The following is a 22,549-nucleotide window of genomic DNA, read 5'->3' as shown; positions in this document are numbered from 1 at the left end:
GCATTTATATAATGTGGCAAATGTCTAAGTAAACTTCCTATATGAGAACTTATTTAGCCCTAGAGGAAGCTCTTGAAGTGAGGAGCTAGCTGTGGCTGCATATAATGGCTCTTTCTCTTTTTGCTTCTCCTTACTTAACAGGAACCAGGAAAGCGTTCTCAGCTATGGAGGATGACAGGAACAGGAATGCTGGCCCATGAGGGCTCCTCGGTTCCTCACAACCCCAATAAACCCTCAGCCGCCCGCTCCACCGAGGGGTCGGCCATCTTAGATATTGCTGGTCTCGCTGCAGTGACTGACAACAGGTAATTTTCTAGGCAACTTTTGATTTAAGCTCATTGCTTTCAAATTCAGACTTGGAGGAAATCTACACCAAAAACCAAGAGTTCTATAAATGAAGTAAAAATGTATATTTTTTTCAATGACAAAAGCCTGTCATATTCCCAAATAGGAGTATTGGGCTTTCCCTTTAATTTTTTTAAGCTATGATGACAATACCCATGCAGATGTTAAGAAACTTCAACCAATAAAATGGGTATAATGTGAAAAGTGAGTATTTCTTCCACCCAAATTCCAGTCCATCCTTATTCTGAGGAAGTAGTTTCTTTTTTACATCTTTCTAATAACTTTGTTAAATCCTTCAAAAGCAGAAATTAATTAAGAGAATAATCAGATGTATTTTTATGAATAAATCCTTGGATTCAAATTAGCTCTTTAAGTTTGAGTAAGTTACTTTATTTGCCTATGCCTTAGTTTCTCCATAAAAATCAGTGTGTTTTCAGTTAATACCTTATTTCCAGAAAAACTTTAGTTGACTTACAAGTTAAAACAGAAAAGAGTTTAGAACTACAATAGAAAAAAGACTGTTGGAAAGATTTTACATATATTTAGCAGTTGTTCCTTCCATACTACATGATAAGTTGCCATTTTGAGAAGGCGAGAAGCTATATTATTGTGTGTTATGAAATCTTTAATGTCTTACTTTGTGTCCCCTCTTCATGTTTTTCCATTTTGCTTTATTCCTCTTTTCTTATCAAGAGATACCTAACTACCCTAGGATTCAAGCTAACTACCCATTCGATTTTAAGGGTGGAGGGTATTAGAAGGAAGAAGAGCAAAACCGTCATCCTCATGTTCCCTTCAGGTGTGAAACAGGTGACTCAGAGGGTTCATGGTTCATTGTACATTCCGTTTTCCAGATACGAGCCACTGATGTTGAGAAAGCCTGACCGCAGGCGAAGCACAACTCAGACGTGGAGTTTCCGAGAGGGAAAACTGACCTGTGGGTTACATGGGTTGGTCGTCCAGGTCAGTTGTTTTTGATCCCCAATCGCAGCAAGCAGTGGTTGAGCCTTCTTTGAAACAAAGTCTCTACTGAGTTATACATGATGACTTGTTCAACGGGAAAACGAATTACAGAGCAATACTTACTCTATTCCATTTTAGTTAAAAGGAAGTCAGAGTTTTGTTGTGCATTTGTATATGTTTACATGGGAAAAGTTCTTGGAGATGGTATGCAATACATGTGTTAAGAGTGATTGCCCTGGATGATAAGATATCTTTTTCATGGCTTACCTGGACTTTTTCTTTGATGACATATATTACCTATGTAATTTTAAAAAGAAAAAAAGTGTAACTAAAAGTCCAGCACTAAGTTAGATGAATTAGATTTAGACCTGTGAAGTTAATGGCATAGCTGCAAGTCCTCTGTAAAGGGTTCTATGGCCTGGTGAGCATTCGTCAGGCATCTACGTGCTCTTGATTCTGTTCATTTTGGCCTAAATAAGCATTAATTTGCTGTAGCAAATGTCAGAATGAAGATTACTGGACAGTTTCCTCTGTCGTCTCCTCAGCCAGTCTACCTCATGATAAACTCCTAGCTACTTTCTAAGCAAATATGTGTTTGGCAAATTACCAAGGGTTTGGATTTTCTGCCCCTTCTGGCCTCGGGCTGGGAATGAGAACAGGGGTCTGAGAAGTAGGAAGGTGTCTAGGAGGTCTGGGCATACAGTAGAATAGCACCTGCAATTGTGTGTGCAGTTCAGTCCAGCCTGGGATTTTACGCAAAAGGGAAACAGGAGACTATCAGACCCTTGATAGAGAGCTCTGAGTACTTAAGATTGTACTCCAGGGCAGTTTGCAAAAACTGTAAGGAGCCTCTGACTGCTTTTGGTGAGATTTATTTTCTTTATCTCTATCGCCCTGAGCTTTTTTCATCAAAGACAAGCTGCTTACTTACATGTAGCACACATCTGGAATGGATTTGTGATTTTCAATTAGCAACACAATTCAAACTTCTAGAGGCAAAGAGGGCTTGTTATAATTGGTGGGTTTCATGTCTGACCCTGACTTCACTTCTAGTTTGTTTCTAAAGCCCATGTAATTCCAGTGCTCTTGGAGCATTTTCTTCCTTAAAATCTCTTTTTGGTGTTTGTTGTTTTGTGAATCTATGTCATCATTTCCCTGCTTGTTGGTGACTGTATAATAACAGTGTTCAGCAGAGCAGAATGTGTTTTGGTTAGGGAAGTAAGCTTGTTTCAATCTTATTACGCTGAATAAAGCTCATTGAAGACATTAAAACATTTTCTGACACTGCTCTTACTAGGTTGTATATGTTCTTTCTTTCTAAACTTATAATAGCTATAAAAAGCTTTCTTTGTGTTGAAACCTGTACTATAAACCCTGCTCAAAGTTTGCTTTTCATGAGTCAGTATTTAAAAGTTAACAAAGGGGATTTAGACACACTTTGCCATTGTCTTCTCTAGCCTTGTATTTGCTTTCCCACAGCCATCATCCTGTAGACTCGATTTACTTGGGGCATGTAGCGAGAAGGTGTTTTCCTCCAAAGGCCTTGTTAAAGCAAACTAAATATGGCCTGAGAAGGACTCCGTACTTCTATAATTGAATCCCTGTGGACGAACTGTAACCTAGCGTAATCGGCAGGCAAGATTGCAATCCTAACTTAGGAGTATGTGCCTGTAACAATAGCTGAGCCTTGGCCAGTCACAGCAGCGATACTTCCACTACTCATAGACAGCTGAGTGTTCAGACTGTGCTCAAATAAGGCAAACGCCAACCTGTAACCAATCCAGCTGTTTACTTCCAATTTCTGTACATCGCTTCCCTTTCTTTGTCTATAAATTTGTTCTGACCACGAGGCATCCCTGGAGTCTCTCTGAATCTGCTGTGATTCTGGAGGCTGCCTGATTTGCAAATTGTTCATTACTCAATTAAACTCCTTTAAATTTAGTTTGGCTGAAGTTTTCCTTCCTTCCTTCCCTCCCTCCCTCCCTCCCTCCCTCCCTTCCTTCCTTCCTTCCTTCCTTCCTTCCTTCCTCCCTTCCTTCCTTCCTCCCTCCCTCCCTCCCTCCCCGCTTCCCTCCTTCCCTCCCCCCTTCCCTCCTTCCCTCCCCGCTTGCCTTCCCGCTTCCCTCCCTTTCTTGACGGACTCTTGCTCTGTTGCCCAGGCTGGAGTGCAGTGGCACAATCTTGGCTCACTGCAACCTCCACCTCCCGGGTTCAAGCGATTCTCCTGCCTCAGCCTCCTGAGTAGCTGGGATTATGCCTGGCTAATTTTTGTATTTTTAGTAGAGATAGGGTTTCACCACGTTGACCATGCTGGTCTCAAACTCCTGACCTCAGGCGATCCACCCGCCTCGGCCTCCCAAAGTGCTGGGATTACAGGCTGAGTCACCTCTCCTGGCTTGAAGTTTTTATTTTAACAGCCTGAATAACTGGGTATCAGGTGACATTCTCAACTCCGTATTCCATTCTAGAAGAAACACCGTCTTTTGAGTATTTGGTTTGGTTGTCCAGCCACAGGCCTGTTTGGGGAGGTTTTCAACTCGAGAATTTTCCTCTTACTGGAAAGCTGAATGATTATAATAATTATTTTCTATTTTCAGAATATTTCAGATTTTTAAGCAAACCCTAGTAGGAATACTCAAAGAAACAGCTAGTTTTGACTACTTTTTTAGAAGTTTATTTTAATGACAAGAAGTTAGTATCAGTAAAAGGCAGAATTAAACTGATCTACTATGCATGAAATTATCTTATTCATAATTACCCAAATTTATGAGCATAACTTTTAATCTTACTCAAGTAATCCTACTGTTTTTCATCATCTGCAAAGCTGAACAAATAGTAAAGTCTTTGTTGCAAATTGATCATGACCCTCTAGAGGAGAATGTAAATTTAGGAACTTGTTTGAAATGATGTGTTAAATTGTCAAAGTCAGTGCCTCTGTCTTTTCTCACATGTCTCTACTCCACTGTCTTTTAGGCCAAAGGAGGACTTTCTGGTTTGTTTGATGGAGCTGAAGTTGTTCTTGGTCCTGACACTTCCATGGAGCTTTTGGGGCCGGTTCCACCTGAACAACAATTTATTAATCAAAAAATGAGACCTGGTTCTGGAATGTTATCCATCAGAGTCATCCCAGATGGACCAACTAGAGCACTCCAGGTGATAATTTGTCATAAGAGTGGATGCGAAACTCTGTACTTCCCCCACCCCCAATGGTTACTCATTTAACAAATACGTATTGAACTTGTTTATGCCAGTTATGAGGATATGGTCTCTTCGTCTGTAAAATGGGGATAGGATCTACCTCACAAAGTTGTTATAAGAACTAAAGTACAAGAAAAAAATAAGTGGAAAGTATAAGCAAAGTATCAATGAAATGTGTGGTAATCTAAAAAACCATAAGATTTAAACAAGATAATGTTAACAACAGTGCATATTAATAGTGTCGTTAATCATTAGTAACACAATATCTTAATAACATTAACAACAAGAAGATAAACAACAATCCTTAATCATATAATTAAAATGTTGTGGTAATGAGAGTAGGAATGGAGGGTGTATGGGAAGGATTTGTATTCCCAGATTTGGAGGGTGGGGAGCTTCCTAAGAGAAGTAATACTTAAGCTGAGACCTAGAGGTTAACTGAAAGGAATTAGCCAAATAGAAAGGCACAGGTGGAGGGGCTGTGCCTCCAGTAATGAGTGTGTTCATCAACAGGTATTTATTGAGCAGCTACTTGAGCCAGCATAGGTCTAGGTACTGAACTATTTACCAGTGAACGGATAAAACTCCCTGCCTTCTTGGAGCTTACATTCTAGTGGGGATGGGCGATCATTGACCAATAAACATAGGAAGTAAATGACATACTGTTTGGGAAGTTGACTAGTGAAGGCCCGCAGGTAGCAGAGTGATCCTCAGCCCAAGTGGCACACAGAATGTGGTAAGAAAGAAGCCTGGAGATAGAAGCAGGGGTCAGATCAGAAAAGGTCAGAGATACATACTAAAGAATTTGTGGTTTTTCTAAGGCAACAAGGAGTCAGGGAATGGCATGATTAGAAAATCGTTTTAGATCACTTCCTCTGGCTGCAAGGTAGAGAACCAGAGTGGGGCAAGACTGGAGATAGAGAAAGTCCAGATAGGAGGCTCTTGCAGTAACGTCAATGAAAGGTTATGGTGGCCTGAACTGGAAGAAGTGGCAGGGGTCGACATGAGGAGGCTGGAGAGAAATGAATAGAAATGAGAGCTTACTTAGGAGTAGAGTCAGGCAGATTTCATGACTGAATGTGGGAATGAGGGAGAGGAAGGAGTCAGTAATGGCCTCTAAGGTTCTGATTGGGCAACTCACAGGATGATAATCCAGATCGCTAAGGGATGAACATGGAGCAGACTTTCAGAGGAAGGGAGGAGTTAGGTTTTGAACTTGTTAAGGTGACTGTATGATATCTATGTGAAGATGTCCACGAGTCATTGTAACTACGGCTCTGAAACCCAGGGGAGAGATCTGTGATGGGGATAAGGGTTTATCAGGTCATAGCGTAATCAGAACAAAGGGAAAAAAAGATGTTGAAATATAACAATGAGCTGTCTGAGATAGTGCATCACAATTCACAATACCACTTTTTATTTATTTATTTAGCTGTGTCACTCTCTTTCGCCTAGGCTGGAGGGCAGTGGCAAAATCATAGCTCACTAAAGCCTTGAACTCCTGGGCTCAGGTGATCCTCCCGCCTCAGCCTCCCAAGTAGCTGGAGCTACAAGTGCATGCCACCATGCTTAGCTAATTACTTTTCCTTTTTTGTGGAGATAGGGTCTTGCTATGTTGCCCAGGCTGGTCTTGAACTTCTGGGATCAAGTGATCTTCCCACCTTAGCCTTGCAAGTAGCTTGGACTACAGGTGTGTGCCACTGTGCTCACTCACAACACCACTTTATAAAGCAATCTTAAGGCAAAAATGAATGCAGTGATCCTGAGGTTTGCATATTTTGACTTGAGTTGTAATTTGGGATCATCTGCAGATATCTAACCCCACTACGTGAGGCTGTCAAGATGTATAGCTTGAGTTTGCCATGCAGACTTAAAACCAAATTTGCTTCTTTATTACACAGATCTTGCCTTTGGAAACCATTCACTTCCATATGAATCTTGATTATATAATGACTTTTGACCCACACAATTGTCCTGGGTTAGAATAGTTTCAATAAGGAAGAGTGAATCATCTTCATGTCGTGTTTTATTTGACTTCAGATAACAGATTTCTGCCAACGGAAAAGCAACCGTTCATATGAAGTGGATGAACTTCCTGTCACCGAACAAGAGCTGCAGAAATTAAAGAATCCAGATACAGAGCAGGAATTGGAAGTAAGGTCTAAATATTGTAAATTTATTTCTTTGATCATCAGTTTTTTAGAATTTTGCTTGGTGGTAGTTTAGACCTTCCATTTTCTTTCTATCCTGTATGATTCTAAATATGAGTTATGCTTCACAGTGTTTACTGTTTATCAGTGAATGTGAATGTGTTATGTAAATGACAACAAAGTTTATGTGGAATCAGAATGTAGCAAGCATTGCTAAACTATTATTACAATAAAGGAAGCTAAACTGTTTGAATTTCAGTGAGATTTAAGACAAACAATTTTTTGTTTTTTGCTTCGGCCATCTCTGACATCTTCCTTTTGTTTTCTATGTTTGGGATTGGAGAGTGACAAGTTTGAAAAGGAAGATGAGATGAACATGAAAAAGTATATTTATTTGATGTTTATTCAGTGATTTTTGAAAAAATCAAATGCCTCTGTGTAAAACGCTGTGTTGGATGTTATGGAAGTGTAGTGGATAACAAATTAGGAGCTTTCATGCCAAATAAGGTGAAAGATTCCCAAATAGTTAGATTTCTATAATGAAATGCAGAATGTCATTGGTCCTTTGATAGGGGTATCATCATATACTCTGGAGTTCTCATTGGAGTAAAGGGTATGCCTAGAAAGCAAGGCTTCCAGTGAGATGATGGCATTTGAGCCATCCAGGTAAATAATAGAACTCCCCTAAGTAGTTTTTATCTGCTGAGAGGAAGGGAGTAGACAAATGTAAAATGCTTTATTTTCTTATACTCTCCTGGATACTAAGAGCTGTGTTTTAAACAATCAAGGTGCCGTATTTTGGTTTCCTTTCAGGTGCTTGTGAGGTTAGAAGGTGGAATTGGGTTGTCCTTAATTAATAAAGTCCCAGAAGAACTGGTCTTTGCAAGTCTTACAGGAATCAGTGTGCACTATACACAGCTGGCAACTAGCCACATGCTTGAACTCAGCATACAGGATGTCCAGGTAAGGGGGCAGTTCCAGAGCTGTTAGTCACCTTGTTTTCATGCTGACCACCCAACCAGATCTAATGTTTGATGTTCTAAGAACTTTAATGTTTTGGAGGAAATATCTTGTGGCCTTCAAAAAATCATTCTATGAAATAGTTGTTTCTACCTACATTCGTCTCATTAACTTTTCTACATACAGCAGAATTCCGCATATATTAGAGGTAACTTGGTCAAGGTGGCATGGAGGAAGGTGACCCATGGTTCACCAGCTTGCCAGTAGAAAAACCGACAGGAAGTCATCTAACCATCATTCGGAGGAATTGAGGTCCGTCATAGGGAGAACAAACTAAAGAACTGGTCTTTGCTTTCTGTCAAGATGGAGTAACAGGAACTAAATTTCCCCTCCCACCTGAAACAGCCCCAGAATCCAGATAAATAAGAAGATAACAGTATTGAGACACTGGACATCAGACAGTGAAGGATAGTGCTCTGAGAGGTGGGAAACAAAACAGCTGAGCCCCGTGATTGCCCTTTCTTACCAATTTGAGAAAGTTTCCAGGGAGGGGAGACCAAGCAAGTACCCAGCACAGTGGAGAAGTTGAAGAAACAGAGCCGAGAGTCTAGAGAGACCAAGGTATCTGTAGTTATAGGATGGTACACTTGGGCATAGAGAGCTGCACTGAAAAACTCTGAAGATCTATAGAGGGTCCCTCTTGAGTATTTAGCAGAGTATTAGTCAGTGATGTATGTGAGGAAACTACCCATTTGAAAGGATCAGAGGGAACAGTGCCTGCTGCCCACACAGGGCTAGGAATAGTGCTTGTGCCCACCAACTGGACTGGAAAAACTAAGAATTTATGAGACACTGGGAAGAGTCTCAGGAAGGCCTTGCCTTCATGATTAGCCCTAAACTGAGCACTGCTCTAGACCTGCCTAAGAAATCATGAAAGAAAGATCTGAAAGAATCAACCTCTTCCCAAGTAAAGTAACCATATCCTTGAATAAAGCTCAAGAAGATTTACTGGAATACAACAATGTAGCACCCAACTAGGTAAAATTCACAATATCTGATATCCTATCAAAAATTACCAGGTGTGCAAAGGACTAGGAAAACTTTCTATATAATGAGGAGACTAATTGGTCAAAACTGATCCACAACTCGCACAGATGGTAGAATTTTTGCAGGACATTAAAAATGTTAATATAACTGTCTTCTCTCTGTTCAAAAGGTAAGTAGCGATATGGAAGACATAAACTAAAGCTTGTAGAGATTAAAATGTAATGAAAACTACACTGGATGGAATATAGCACACAACTGTGAAGGAAACTATACCAAGGCACATCATAATCAAATTACTCAAAACCAGTGTTAAAGCAAAGGAACAAGAAAAAAAGACGTGTTATGTGCAAAGGAATAAAGATAAGAATGACAACAGATTTCTCGTTGGGAACAGTGGGAGTGGGAAGACAATGAGTAACATCTTTAAAGTACTGAAAGGTATCAGCAGACCCATGCTACAAAAAATGTAGAAGAACATCATCAGGCAGAAGGAAAAAAAATAGTATCAGGTGAAAATCTGTTCTACACGAAGTAATGAATACCAGAAATGATAACTATCTGGGTAAATATATAAGATTATTTTCTTCTTATTTAAAGTAAGAGTGAGATTCTTAACAATAGCATAAAGGCTGAAGGGGAGAAATGAAAGTCTATTACTGTAATCTTATACATGATGTGGTATGATATCACTTGAATGTAGACTTATAAAGATAAACAGCACAAAACTCTTAAAGCAACCACCAAAATAACAAAGAGTTGTAACTAATAATTCAACAAAGGAGATAAAATGAAATCAGGCCAGACGAGGTGGCTATGCCTGTAATTGCAGCACTTTGGGAAGCTGAGGCGGGTGGATCACTTGAGGGCAGGAGTTTGGGACCAGCCTGGCCAACATGGTGAAACCCCATCTCTACTAAAAATACAAAATTAGCCAGGTGTGGTGGCATGCACTTGTAATCCCAGTTACTCGGGAGGCTGAGGCAGGAGAATTGCTTGAACCTAGGAGGTGGAGGTTGCATTGAGCCAAGATTGTGCCACTGCACTCCAGCGTAGGTGACAGATGGAGACTGCGTCTCAGGAAAAATAATAATAATAATAAATAATCCAAGAGAAGGCAGAAAACAGAAAGCAGGGAACGGAATAGATGGGACAAAAAAAAAGTAAAATGCCAGATGGTAGACTCAAACCTAATGGTATCAATTAACTAAATTTAAATGTTGTAAACACCATAATCAAAAGGCAGAGATTATCAAATTGTATAAAAAAGCATGAACCAATTATATGTTGTCTACAAGAAACACACATTAAGGATAAAGACACAAATAGGTTAAAAGGAAAGAAGATGGAAAAAGATATACCATGTTGACACTTGTCATAGGAAGTGGGAATGACTAGATTAACATCAGACGGAATAGATTTCAAAGCAAAGAATATTACCAGTGTAGTCGGTGTAGTATTTGAGGGACAGAACTAAAAGGAGAGATATATATATATATATATATGTTTGTTAAGTGTTAACTTACATGATCACAAGTTCCCACAATAGGCTGTCTGCAAGGTGAGGAGCAAGGAGAGCCAGTCTGAGTCCCAAAGCTGAAGAACTTGCAGTCTGTTGTTCGAGGGCAGAAAGCATCCAGCATGGGAGAATGATGTAGGCTGGGAGGCTAGGCCCATCTCACGTGTTTCTGCCTGCTTTATATTTGCTGGCAGCTGATTAGATGGCACCTACCAGTTTAAGGGTGGATCTGCCTTTCCCAACCCACTGACTCAAATGTTAATCTTTTTTGGCAACACCCTCACAGACCCACCCAGGATCAATACTTTGTATCCTTCAGTCCAATCAAGTTGACACTCAGTATTAACCATCACAAGTCCACCCCTTGTCAGCTGCTGAGATCATACATAATCTTCAAATAAAGACAATAATAAAGTCATAATGACACCTAACATAATGCAACTATCCTTCATACAGCTGGAAACACCCCAATCCCCAACCCAAATACTATTACGTAAAGTTAACGATGCTTGAATGCTGATATGAAGTCAATAAATCTTATGTCATGTGATGAAGGAGAAAGGAAATAAAATGAAGACTTTTTTTTTAGTACAGGTGTATACATGCACAAACATGTTTTTAACAAAAGAAGGAGGAAATACTCATGACAATTGCAGTCCTGGTTTCTGCAGCTGGGCATGTGGTCATAGCTGGTATTGATGACTACCTTCTTCTGCTACCCATTCTGTCTTCCCTTTACCTTCAGCAAGCACCACAGCAGGTCATGGTTTTGTAGGGGTTTTTTCCTGGCGGAGTGACCCAAACCTTCATTCCTGAGGGGTCTGGACCATTTGTAGTCCTGCCTGGATTGGGCTGTTGTAGTGTCCCATTGCCTTAATCACAGGGCGTGGTAATACTAAGAGATGCCCTAATGGATCTCCTGTATTCCATGCATAACCTTCCTGACCTCCATTGTGGAGTGGTAGACTGATTTCATCTTGATAGTCCGGGTCAGTCACCCCAGCCAACACTGTAACTCCCTTCTTAGCCTCTTGACTTAAAGTTAGGAGGAGCCCAAAGTGTCCGGGTAGCAATCTTAACTTCCAGTTTAATGGAATTGTTATTGTGTCTCCTGGTGGCAGTGTTCCTCCCTCTGGAACTAAGACTTCTAGGCCAGCAGAACATAATGTTGCAGGAATAGGAAGCAGAAATTTTGCTAGTGGATTATTAGGGGTGATGGTGAATGGTGCCACTTCCACTTCCAGCCCTTGATTCCTGGACCTGTGAATCTTGGCCATGGGAGAAACAGTACCATATATTGGATGTTGATTCAGAGCATACATAGCTTTCTGGAGAACTTTGCCCCAGCTGTTGTCATCATCTTGTTGGCATTGTAATTGTGATTTCAAAAGGCCATCTCACCATTCTGTCAATCCAGCTGCTTCAGGATGATGAGGAACATGGTAAGACCAGTGAATTCCATGAGCATGAGCCCACTGCCACACTTCTTTAGCCAAAAAGTGAGTGCCTTGGTCAGAGGCAATGCTGTATGGAATCCCATGATGGTGGATAAGGCTTTCCGTGAGTCCACAGATGGTAGTCTTAGCAGAAGCATCGCATGCAGGATAGGCAAACCCATATCTGGAGTAGGCGTCTATTCCAGTGAGGACAAACTCTGCCCTTTCCATGATGGGAGAGGTACAATATAATCAACCTGCCACCAGGTAGCTGGCTGATCACCCAGAAGAATGGTGCCATATAGAGGGCACCATGTTGGTCTCGACTGCTGGCAAATTGGGCATTCAGCACTGGCCATAGACAGGTCAGCCTTGGTGAGTGGAAGTCCATGTTGCTGAGCCCATGCATAACCTCCATCCCTGCCACCATGGCTACTTTGTTCATGGTCCCATTGGGTGATGGCAGGAGTGACTGGGGAAAGAGGCCAAGTGGTGTCCACAGAACAGGTCATCCTATCCACTTGGTTGTTAAAATCCTTCTCTGCTGAGGTCACCCATTGGTGAGCACTCACATGGTATACAAATATCTTCAGTTTTTGACCACTCAGAGAGGTCCATCCACATACCTCTTCCCCAAATGTCTTTGTCACTAGTTTTCTAATCATGCTGCTTCTAAGTCCCTGACGATCCATCCAGCCAAACCATTGGCTACAGCCCATGAATCAGTATATAATCACACATTTGGCCATTTCTCCTTCCATGCAAAGTGTGTAACAAGGTGCATTGCTCGAAGTTCTGCTCACTGGGAAGATTTCCCTTCACTTCTGTCCTTCAGGGATGTCCTAGAAAGGGGCTTTAGTGCTGCAGCTGTCCATTTTCACATGGTGCCTGCATATCATGCAGAACCATCTGTGAACCAGACCCTAGTCTTCTCTTCCTCTGTCAACTGGTCATAGGGAACTCCCCATGAGGCCATTGGTGCAGGCTGGGGGAGAGAAGGCAGGGTGGCAGAAGTGGAGACCATCGGCATTTGAGCCACTTCCTCATGTAACTTACTTGGGCCTTTAGGACCTGCTCGAGCCCGATCACATATATACCACTTCCATTTGATGATGGAATGCTGCACTGCACAACCCACTTTATGGCTAGACGGGTGGGTCAGAAAGCACCCCGTTCATGATAGGCAGTTCAGGTCGCATGGTGACTTGACGACCCATAGTCAAATGTTCGTTTTCCATCAAAGCCCAGTAACAGGCCAAGAGCCGTCTCTCAGAAGGAGAGTAGTTATCTGCAGAAGGTGGCAGGGCCTTCCTCCAAAATCCTAGAGGCCTTTGCTGTGATTCACCTATGGAGGCCTGCCAGAGCTCCAAACAGCATCCCTATCTGCCACTGACACCTCAGGCACCATTGGATCTGCTGGGTCATATGGCCCAGATGGCAGAGCAGCTTGCACAGCAGCCTGGACCTGTTGCAGCGTCTCTCCCGTTCTGGACTCCACTCAAAACTGGCAGTCTTTCGGGTCACTTAATAAATGGGCCGGAGTAATACACCCAAATGAGGAATGTGTTGCCTCCAAAATCCAAATAGGCCCACTAGGCATTGTACCTCTTTCTTGGTTGTAGGAGGGGCCAAACGCAGCAACTCCTTTAACTTAGAAGGTATGTCTTGGCAGGCCACACACCACTGGATCCCTAGAAATTTTGCTGAGGTAGAAGGTCCCTGAATTTTAGTCGGATATATTTCCCATCCTCTGGCACGCAAGTGTCTCACCAATAAGTCCAGTGTGTTTGCTACTCCTTGCTCACTGGATCCAGTCTTCATAATGTCTTAAATGTAATGGACCAGTGTGATATTTTGTGGAAGCAAAAGGCTATCAAGGTCTCTCCAAATAAGATTATGACACAAAGCCGGAGAGTTGATATACCCCTGCGGTAGGACAGTAAAGGGATATTGCTGGCCTTGCCAGCTGAAGGCAGGTTGCTTCTGGTAGGCCTTGTGGACAGGAATGGAGAAAAAGGCATTTGCCAAGTCAATGGCTGCATACCAGGTACCAGGAAGTGTGTTAATTTGCTCAAGCAGTGAAACTCCACATCTGGTACAGCAGCTGCAATTGGAGTCACCATTTGGTTAAGCTTACAATAATCCACTGTCATTCTCCAAGGTCCGTCTGTCTTCTGCACAGGCCAAATGGAAGAGTTGAACAAGGATGTGGTGGGAATCACCACCCCTGCATCTTTCAAGTCCTTGATAGTGGCACTAATCTCCACAATCCCTCCAGGGATGTGATACTGTTTTTGGTTTATTTTTCTAGGTAGAGGCAGCTCTAAGGGCTTCCATTTGGCCTTTTTCACCGTAATAGCCCCCACCCTACCAGTCAGGGAGCCAGTGTGGGGGTTCTGCCAGCTGTTGAGTATGTCTGTGCCAATTGTGCATTCTGGCACTGGGGACATGACCACAGGATGAGTCTGGGGACCCACTGGACCCACTGTAAGTCAGACCTGAGCTAAAACTCCATTAATTACTTGAGCTCCATAAGCCCCTCCTTTAACTGGAGGACCACAATGATGTTTTGGGTCCCCTGAAATCAATGTCAGCTCACAGCCAGTGTCCCGTAGTCCCCGAAATGTCTGATCCTTTCCCTTTCCCCAATGCACAGTTACCCTGGTAAAAGGCCAGTGGTCTCCTTGGGGAAGGATGGGAGAAAGATTGACCGCATAAATTGTCAGCAGTGTAGTGGGGTCCTTCCTCAAGGGGATCCGGCCTCCCCTTCATTCAAGGGGTTCTGGGTCTGTAAACTGGCTCAAGTCTAGAAATTGGCTGAGGGGTCATGATTCTCTGTTTTTATAATTCAAACTAGTCTTTTGTCCATTCAGCCTAGAAGTTTTCTGCTTGTATAAATTAGGTAGGAATGCAGCAGGCCTCCTATCAGTTTCACTTCTAGGAACACCATGATTAATTAGCCAGGGCCAGAGCTCTACATGAGTCAGACTATTCTAATTGCCACTTTGCCTCTGCTGTGCATTGTGGTAGCTATGCCCACCTTGCCTTTGACGATTGAGGGCTGCCACATAGCAACCTGCCACCTCGGGATCCAGTTATTCCCATTGTATTTAACTTTTGTAGTTAATGATTGTTCTTCCCACCGTTAGATCTGACATACAAAGGAAAGCAATTACAGGTCTCTTCAAAGATGCAGGTACTGCCCTTACAAATCTGTTTCACAAGGCATTGGCCAAGGGTCTATCTTCTGGACCCTCCCAGCTGGGATGAGTAGGTCTAAAGTGGCTAATCCATTCCGCCATCCCAGTCTCCCTAAGCCTTCGGATCCCTTCCTCTACATTAAACCAAAGGAGATCACGCATTTCCAGCTCACTCACAGTGGGCCATCTTTTAATCCATATTTCAGCTAACCAAGTAAATAAACTATTAGAACCTTTTTTTACCTCTCCAAGCTGTAAGATTAAAAGCAGAGTGCCTACTTAGTGGGCCCAGATCAATAAATTCAGCCTGATCCAACCCTATGTTCCTTCCACTGTTATCCCGTACCCTTAATATCCATTCCCATACCTGTTCTCCAGCTTTCTGTCTATATAAATTAGAGAACTCAAAACAGTTCTTTTGGAGCGTAGCACACCTCATGAGTCACACTCTCAACCTCATCTCTAGGGGCCCTCCAGGACTTTAGTTTAGTTATAGGTCTAGAAGCAAACAGGGATGTTGGGGGTGGCTCCTGAGGAGAATCAACATTATTTTGCCTGACAGCTGTCAGGTCATCACTGTTGCCTCAGGCAGCATAGGATTTATCTCCTCAGACAAAGGTGGAAAGCTGATGACAGCGTAGGTCGAGGAGGGGATGTTGCCACTGCTGGAGATGAGGAAGCTCTTCCTTCTGGCAAAAAAGGCTCATCAGAGTTTATAAACTCAGTTTCCCTGAGCTTCATCAAGGTCCTCCCACACATCCCCATTCCAAGTTACAGGGTCCCATTCTTATCCAATCAGTGCCCTCACTTTTAACAGTAGACACGTGGTGAGGCTGTGCATGCATCTTTCGTTGCAGGTCAGTCACTTGCATGATAAGAGCTTGTGTCTGTTTTTCCACAATTTCAGCTCTTTCTTTGCAGGATATAAGACTCTTACTCAGGGCAATCTTAGCAGATTTGAGGCTCAGTAGCTGCTTCTGAAGCTGGGAGACAGAATCCCTGAGTTTATTATTTTCTTTCATCACTTTGTCTACTGAACTTAGGAGCAACCAACCAGCTTCGTTATGTTACTTGGTTTTCTACATATGGTCAAAGGTATTATGTATAGAGTCACTAAACTCCTTGCCTTTCTCGAGTGGTGAATCAGGAGTGTCAAATGCATTTATTTTGCATAATTCTCCAAACAGTTCATGCCAAGGACTATCAGTATTCTCCATACTATTAGAAGTAGAGTCCTTAGCATTTTGGGGTCTAATCATATTAAGCAGCCAACTCCAGAAACTCCAAAGCCAATGAAAGAACTCCATCCTTAATATTTTCTTCCTCTAGAACCACTCCTGGTACCAAAATCTGTGTTAGTCAGGCTTCTCAGGAGGGATAGAACTAATAGGAGATATATGTTATTCTTAAAGATCTATACAATGAATAAGCCTCTAACTAGTCTGATGAGGAGAAAAAGAGAAGACACAGATTATTAATATCAGGAATGAGAGAGATGCCAGACAAGCCAAATACTGACAAGTCTGGGGATGGGACTCCTGGGGAAGCTGCGTATTCCTTCTGGCTCCTGGAGTGTCTGCTAGGACTGCTTTGTTTTCAGTGTGACTGTAGGGCCGTTGATTTTCAAGGCTACTGTGGAGCTGGGTGGGAGTAAAGAGACTAGGACAAATTAAAATGCCACACAGCTCGCCGTTCTTACTGAGTTTCAGCTTATTTTCTTGAATAAATGCTCCTTAGATTGTCACAAGTGTTTTATTAACTTTCGGAGTTCTGAAAAAGTTGACTTTTACAATTTTTGGCAGAGTACTGTTACTGTGCTATCAAAACAACTTCTATCTCTTTGTGACATCATACTTGGAACGCTTTTCCTTTATAACCTGCATCAAAGTTTAAATGTGTTCAGGAAACTAGTTCCTGGTAGACATTTCCAAAAGAAGAACCCAAAGCCCCAGACTATGGTTCTTTTTCCCAAATGGACAAACTGCATTCTGACTGGGAATGTGCAATGTGTCTCCCATGACTGGGGCTCCTTCTCTCCCTTAACGTGTCATGCAGTTCCATCCAGACTGTCGAGGCCAGAGCCTCTTCTCAGAAGAAATTTTTCTTTTATTATATGTCATGAATAACAAAGAATTCAGGCTAATTGTATCCTATGTATTTGTGCACAGATAAAAGGTTAATATCTTGCAGCTATTTTTCTTTGTCCTCCTTTTTTTTTTGACCTTACAGAGATGATTCAAGGAACCATTTGCTGTTCATTAGTTTTACTAACTTTGTTCTGTAGCTTAAAAAGTTGTTTATTTGGTTATTTATTTATTTATTTATTTATTTATTTTGAGACGGAGTCTCACTCTGTCGCCCAGGCTGGAGTGGAGTGGTGCGATCTTGGCTTACTACAACCTCCACCTCCTGGGTTCAAGTGATCCTCCAGCTTCAGCCTCCTGAATAGATGGGATTACAGGTGCCCACCACCACACCCAGCAATTTTTGTAGTTTTTAGTAGAGACGGAGTTTCGCCACGTTGGCCAGGCTGGTCTCAAACTCCTGACCTCAGGTGATCTGCCCACCTTGGCCTTCCAGAGTGATGGGATTACAGGCGTGAACCACCACACCTGGCCAAAAAGTTGTTTTTTTCCTATAATACCTCTTTATGTGATGTATGCTGCAAATCAGAAAATAAGCAGGTTTGTATTTTACTGTGGTTACAGTGCAGCAAGAAGGAATTTTTAAAAATAGAAAATAGAGATCCTCTCCTTAGGGAGCATCCAATCTAATTGGGAGAATAAAACTAGCTAGAATTAGTAATTCTCAGTTATGACACCTTGTGTCAGATGTGTTTAGTGAAAGAACAAAGGAAAAGACAGTATGGTTGAGCCCTTTATTGCCATTTCATATATTGGATGAGATAGGCAATGATTCATTCATTTAATCCATTCTTACTGAGCGTCAAGTGTGTGCCCGACACTGTACTAGGTTCTGGAGATACGGCTATGACTTCAAAAATGCAGGCTTTGCTCTTCTTGAGCCAACAGCCTAGAGAGAGAGTCAGCCAATAAATATGCAGGCAAGCAAGCAAATGAATAATGACATGCTGTGATAACTGCTGTAAAGAACGGCTACTTTAGATGAAGTCCTACTTTAGAAAAAGTGGCTCGGGAAGATCTTCCTGAGGAAATAAGAGCTGAACTGAAACTTGGAGGAATAGAATGAGCAAACCATAGAGATGGTCGCTAGGAAAACCATTTCGGACAGTTCAGAGACCCTGAGGAAGGAAGGACTTGCCCACATTTTAGAAACAATGAGGAGACTCAGGTGAGGATGGTAGGGAACCTGAAAGAGTGGTGTGTGATGAAGTTGGAGAATTTGGTGCCAGTTCATGCAGGCCCTAGAGGCTGTGGTGAGAAGTCTGGTTTTATCCTAAGAGAAAGGCACACCACTGAAGAATGCAAAGGAAGGAGGTGTATGACTCGATTTATATTTCATTGAAAGACCACTTTGGCTGCTATATAGAGAATACATTGTAGGAGGCAGGAATGGAAGTAGGAAAAAATACTCCAAGTCTCTTGCCATTATCCCTGCCCTGAGAACCAACAGAAGGAAAGTCATTTCCGGTTGTACACAAATGTCTATGTGGAAATCCCTGCAATACAATGGAGAGGTCAGAGGGTTCCGTGGTGCCAGAAATCTCTGCGTTTGTATCCCACTTCTTCCACTTACAAGCTGTGCGAATGAGGGCAAGTAACATAACTTCTCTAAGCTTCTGTCTACTTGTTTGTAAAATGGGGAGGAATAATACCTAGACTTTAGGGGATTAGGAAGTGATAAGATAGGGGTGTGTGGAAAGCACCCGCAAATGATCTCTTAGGGGCACCCAAAAAGATGATCTCTTTTTCTTCTTCCTGGTGGTGACCTTCGATGTGATACAGAACATGAAGATGGCTGCTTCCTGCAAGGAGCCTCCAGACATCCATGCACATCTGAGTGTGGCGAGTGTCCTCTGTGATGGCACTGATCAGGGCTGCGTAAATAGAGTCAACCCTAATGCCACTGTCATTCCTAAGAAGGGAGTTGACTTTAGTAGAGGGAGCTGTTCCCATTTGGTAGCCATTTGAGCTCCTGGTTCTCTAATGTAAATTGTCTTCAAGGAATTTGGAGCTCAAGAGAAGCATCCACAGTATAGTGTTTAGGAGTGCTGACCTTGGGGTCAGACAGACGTGGATTCAGGTTCCAGTTCTGCCACTGACCAGCACTGTGACCCTAAGCAAGGGCCTCTCTTCTCAGCTTCTTCATCTATAAAATAAGGACAGAGCTCATGAAGTTGTTGTAAGGACTGCAGCAAAACCCTTAGTTTAACTACCGACAGCATTACAGGTATGGTGTGACTTGAGATCATGCATATGAAGTGTCTGGCATGGAGCTTTGCACCTAGTATCACCTGTTTTATTTTTTTAATTAATTTTTTTTCATTAAGCAGGTCATGGACTTAAAAAATTACTTTTTTCAAATAGTTGATTTTTTTTTTTTTTTTTTGAGACAGAGTCTCGCTCTGTTGCCCAGGCTGGAGTGCCGTGGCGCGATCTCGGCTCATTGCAAGCTCTGCCTTTCGGGTTCACACCAGTCTCCTGCCTTAGCCTTCTGATTAGCTGGGACTACAGGTGCCCACCACCACGCCCAGCTAATTTTTTTGTGTCTTTAGTAGAGATGGGGTTTCACCATGTTAGCCAGGATGGTCTCAATCTCCTGACCTTGTGATCCGCCTGCCTCGGCCTCCCAAAGTGCTTTTTTTTTTTTTGAGACAAAGTCTCGCTCTGTCACCCAGGCTGGAGTGCAGTGGCGCGATCTTGGCTCACTACAACCTCTTTCTCCCGGGTTCAAGCGATTCTTCTGCCTCAGCCTCGTGAGTAGCTGGAGTTACAGGTGCCTGCCACCACGCCTGGCTAATTTTTGTATTTTCAGTAGAGACAGGTTTTCACCATGTTGGTCAGGCTGGTCTTGAACTCCTGACCTCGTGATCTGCCTGCCTCAACCTCTAAAAGTGCTGGGATTACAGATGTGAGCCACTGCGCCTGGCCAATAGCTGATTTTTTAACCGGTGAATAAAAATTGTATATATTTGGCTGGGCATGGTGGCGCATGCCTGGAATCCCAGCACTTTGGGAGGCTGAGGCAGGCGATCTCTTGAGGTCAGGAGTTCGAGACCAACCTGACCGACATGGAGAAACCCCATCTCTACTAAAAATATAAAATTAGCCGGGCATGGTGGTGCATGCCTGTAATCCCAGCTACTCAGGAGGCTGAGGCAGGAGAATCGCTTGAATCTGGGAGGCAGAGGTTGCAGTGAGCCGAGATTCCGCTGCTGCACTTCAGCCTGGGCAACAAGAGCGAAACTCTGTCTCAAAAAAAAAAAAAAAAAAAAATTGTATATATTCATCATGTACAACATGATGTTGGAAATATTTTTAGGTGTGAATGGCTAAATTGAGCTAATATATGTATTGCCTCACCTACTTATTTTTTTGTGGTGAGAAAACTTAAAATCTATTCTCTTAGCAAAGCACTCCTCTAATGGAGTCTGTTATTATGACCGCTAACTTTTTATGACTGCCCTTTTGTGAGCTGCTGTTGAGATCGAGTGAAATGATAAGGGTACTTTCTGAGCAACCTGTGCATTATGACGCCCCACTCAAGTGTAAAAATGAAAACTGAGCTACTGTTTGTTTTTGCTTTGCTACCTTTCCATGGTCATAGGTGGACAATCAGCTCATTGGTACCACGCAGCCCTTCATGCTCTATGTGACTCCCCTGAGCAATGAGAATGAGGTCATTGAGACCGGCCCAGCCGTGCAAGTCAACGCAGTGAAGTTCCCCAGTAAGAGTGCACTGACCAACATCTACAAGGTGGGCTGGTGGAGGAGGCTGGTGGGTTGATGCCATGGTGGAAAGTTGATTTGTTCTCTCACAGCCAAGTCTCAGAGCAGCAGTGCCGGATGCTGATGGGAATAGCTCTGCAGGGTTAAGCCATGTGTGGCATAATAGATTGTTTGGAGGAATTGACAGGAACTCCTCCTTCTGGCCCTTTGTATTCTCAGTTGTGTTTTCAGTGACCTTGCAGGTGATAGTTTGATAGTACTGAGTCCATATAGGCCAGAGTCCATATTCATCAGAGTGAAGTCACTGTAGGAAAGCATCTTCTAGATAGGTCAAGACCAGGCATGATCCACATCTGTTATTACAAACAGAATAACCCCAGCTGGGCTCACTGGCTCTCGCCTGTAATCTCAGCACTTTGGGAGGCTAAGGCGAGCGGGTCTCTTGAGCCCAGGATTTTGAGACCAGCTTGGGAAACATGGTGAAACCCCATTTCTATAAAAAATACAAAAATTAGCTGGACCTGGTGGCAAGCACCTGTAGTCCCAGCTGCTTAGCAGGCAGAGGTCCTGAGCCTGGGAGTTTGAGGCTACAGTGGGCCACAATCATGCCACTGCACTCCAGCCTAGGTGACAGCGTGAGATGTGTGTCTGCATGTGTGTGCCCACATGCGTGCACGCGGGCACAGTCGCGCACACACACACACAAAGAATAACCCTGAAATATTGGGAAAGGGCTATGATGGGTCTGACCTTGAGACAGACGTGCTGCTACCTAAGTTACCACACTGTTTGCCAAAAGCAGCAGATAGTTACAAATGATAAACTTTCTTTCTTGGAGGGGTCTCCACGCACAAGCTAGCTGTTCCAGCAGCAAACTCTGGAAAAGTGGGAGCCGACCAGCGGTTGCTTCCCATATTTCTGGTCCTTTATCACCAGTGCTCATGGGATCAAGCCTGCCTGTAGCCCTTGGATCCACAAGCCCAGCCATGAAGCTCCTTAAATTAGCTGCCATCCATCTGAGCACACACCATAAAGTTCATCCACCACAGTGCATCTGAGGCTGGAAGCCTGACTAATGAGGCCCAGATTTCCTGGGAACCAAACAATAGAATGGCAAATCATCTATTAAACATCTTTTGGAGTTTTTAATCATAACAATATATAGAGAGATAAGCCAGAAATAATTTGGCGTTATAGTTGTAAAGCCACATGATTAATGAAAGCATACCATGTCATTGAGGCCTTCTTAATAGCACAGATGAATGTCCCTTCTGGTGTTCACACTTTAAATCAGAATTTCTTTATCTCTAGCATCTGATGGTCACAGCTCAGAGATTCACAGTGCAAATTGAGGAGAAACTGCTCCTCAAGCTGCTAAGTTTCTTTGGCTACGATCAAGCAGAATCAGGTAATGTGGAACGTTCTATGTCTGTGTCTGGGAATCGGTCCAAAGATGGTATTTTTTGAGTCTGTTTGTAAAAATAGGTAGTCCCTTGGTGTCTGATAGGCTCCCTTTCCACATCTCAGCCTGAGCTAGGAAGCTAAGGCTTGTGTTTCAGCTGTGCTTTTTCAAAGTATTACTTGTTGTCTGAGTTATCTTTGTGAACTAAAGGAGCCATTCAGAGGGTCTTCTGGAAGCCTGGAGTATCTGGTGGTGCACCTTTGGGAAGCAGTATACTCTTCCTCTTTGCTTTGCATTTTTTTTATTCATCTGCTCTAGGATGACAAAAATGATGTTAGTCATTTAGCAAACCACTTTGTTTCCTAACCTTTGTTTATTAAACAGACTCCAGGCCAAGAATCAGAAATCCTTTTGGCAGTTCCTTTGGTTTAGTTGAGAAAATAAAATTGGCTAGCCTCAATT

At 42.8% G+C, this 22,549-nt stretch overlaps 1 protein-coding gene across 5 annotated transcripts in view; it reads left to right on the top strand.

Annotated features, from left to right (window-relative positions):
• The window catches only part of LOC105473242 (vacuolar protein sorting 13 homolog D), a 284,106-nt gene that overhangs the window by 153,142 nt on the left and 108,415 nt on the right, over positions 1–22,549 (top strand). For all 5 annotated transcript variants that reach the window (XM_071100479.1, XM_071100476.1, XM_071100469.1 and 2 more), the window contains 7 exons: positions 142–305; positions 1,200–1,308; positions 4,282–4,461; positions 6,547–6,660; positions 7,470–7,619; positions 20,564–20,713; positions 21,997–22,093. In XM_071100479.1, coding sequence (XP_070956580.1) covers positions 142–305; positions 1,200–1,308; positions 4,282–4,461; positions 6,547–6,660; positions 7,470–7,619; positions 20,564–20,713; positions 21,997–22,093 — 964 coding nt within the window. The remainder of the gene's footprint in view (positions 1–141; positions 306–1,199; positions 1,309–4,281; positions 4,462–6,546; positions 6,661–7,469; positions 7,620–20,563; positions 20,714–21,996; positions 22,094–22,549) is intronic.

This window comes from Macaca nemestrina, chromosome 1, assembly GCF_043159975.1.
Source record: "Macaca nemestrina isolate mMacNem1 chromosome 1, mMacNem.hap1, whole genome shotgun sequence".
NCBI lineage: Eukaryota > Metazoa > Chordata > Mammalia > Primates > Cercopithecidae > Macaca > Macaca nemestrina.
This window is presented reverse-complemented; position numbering and strand designations above follow the sequence as displayed.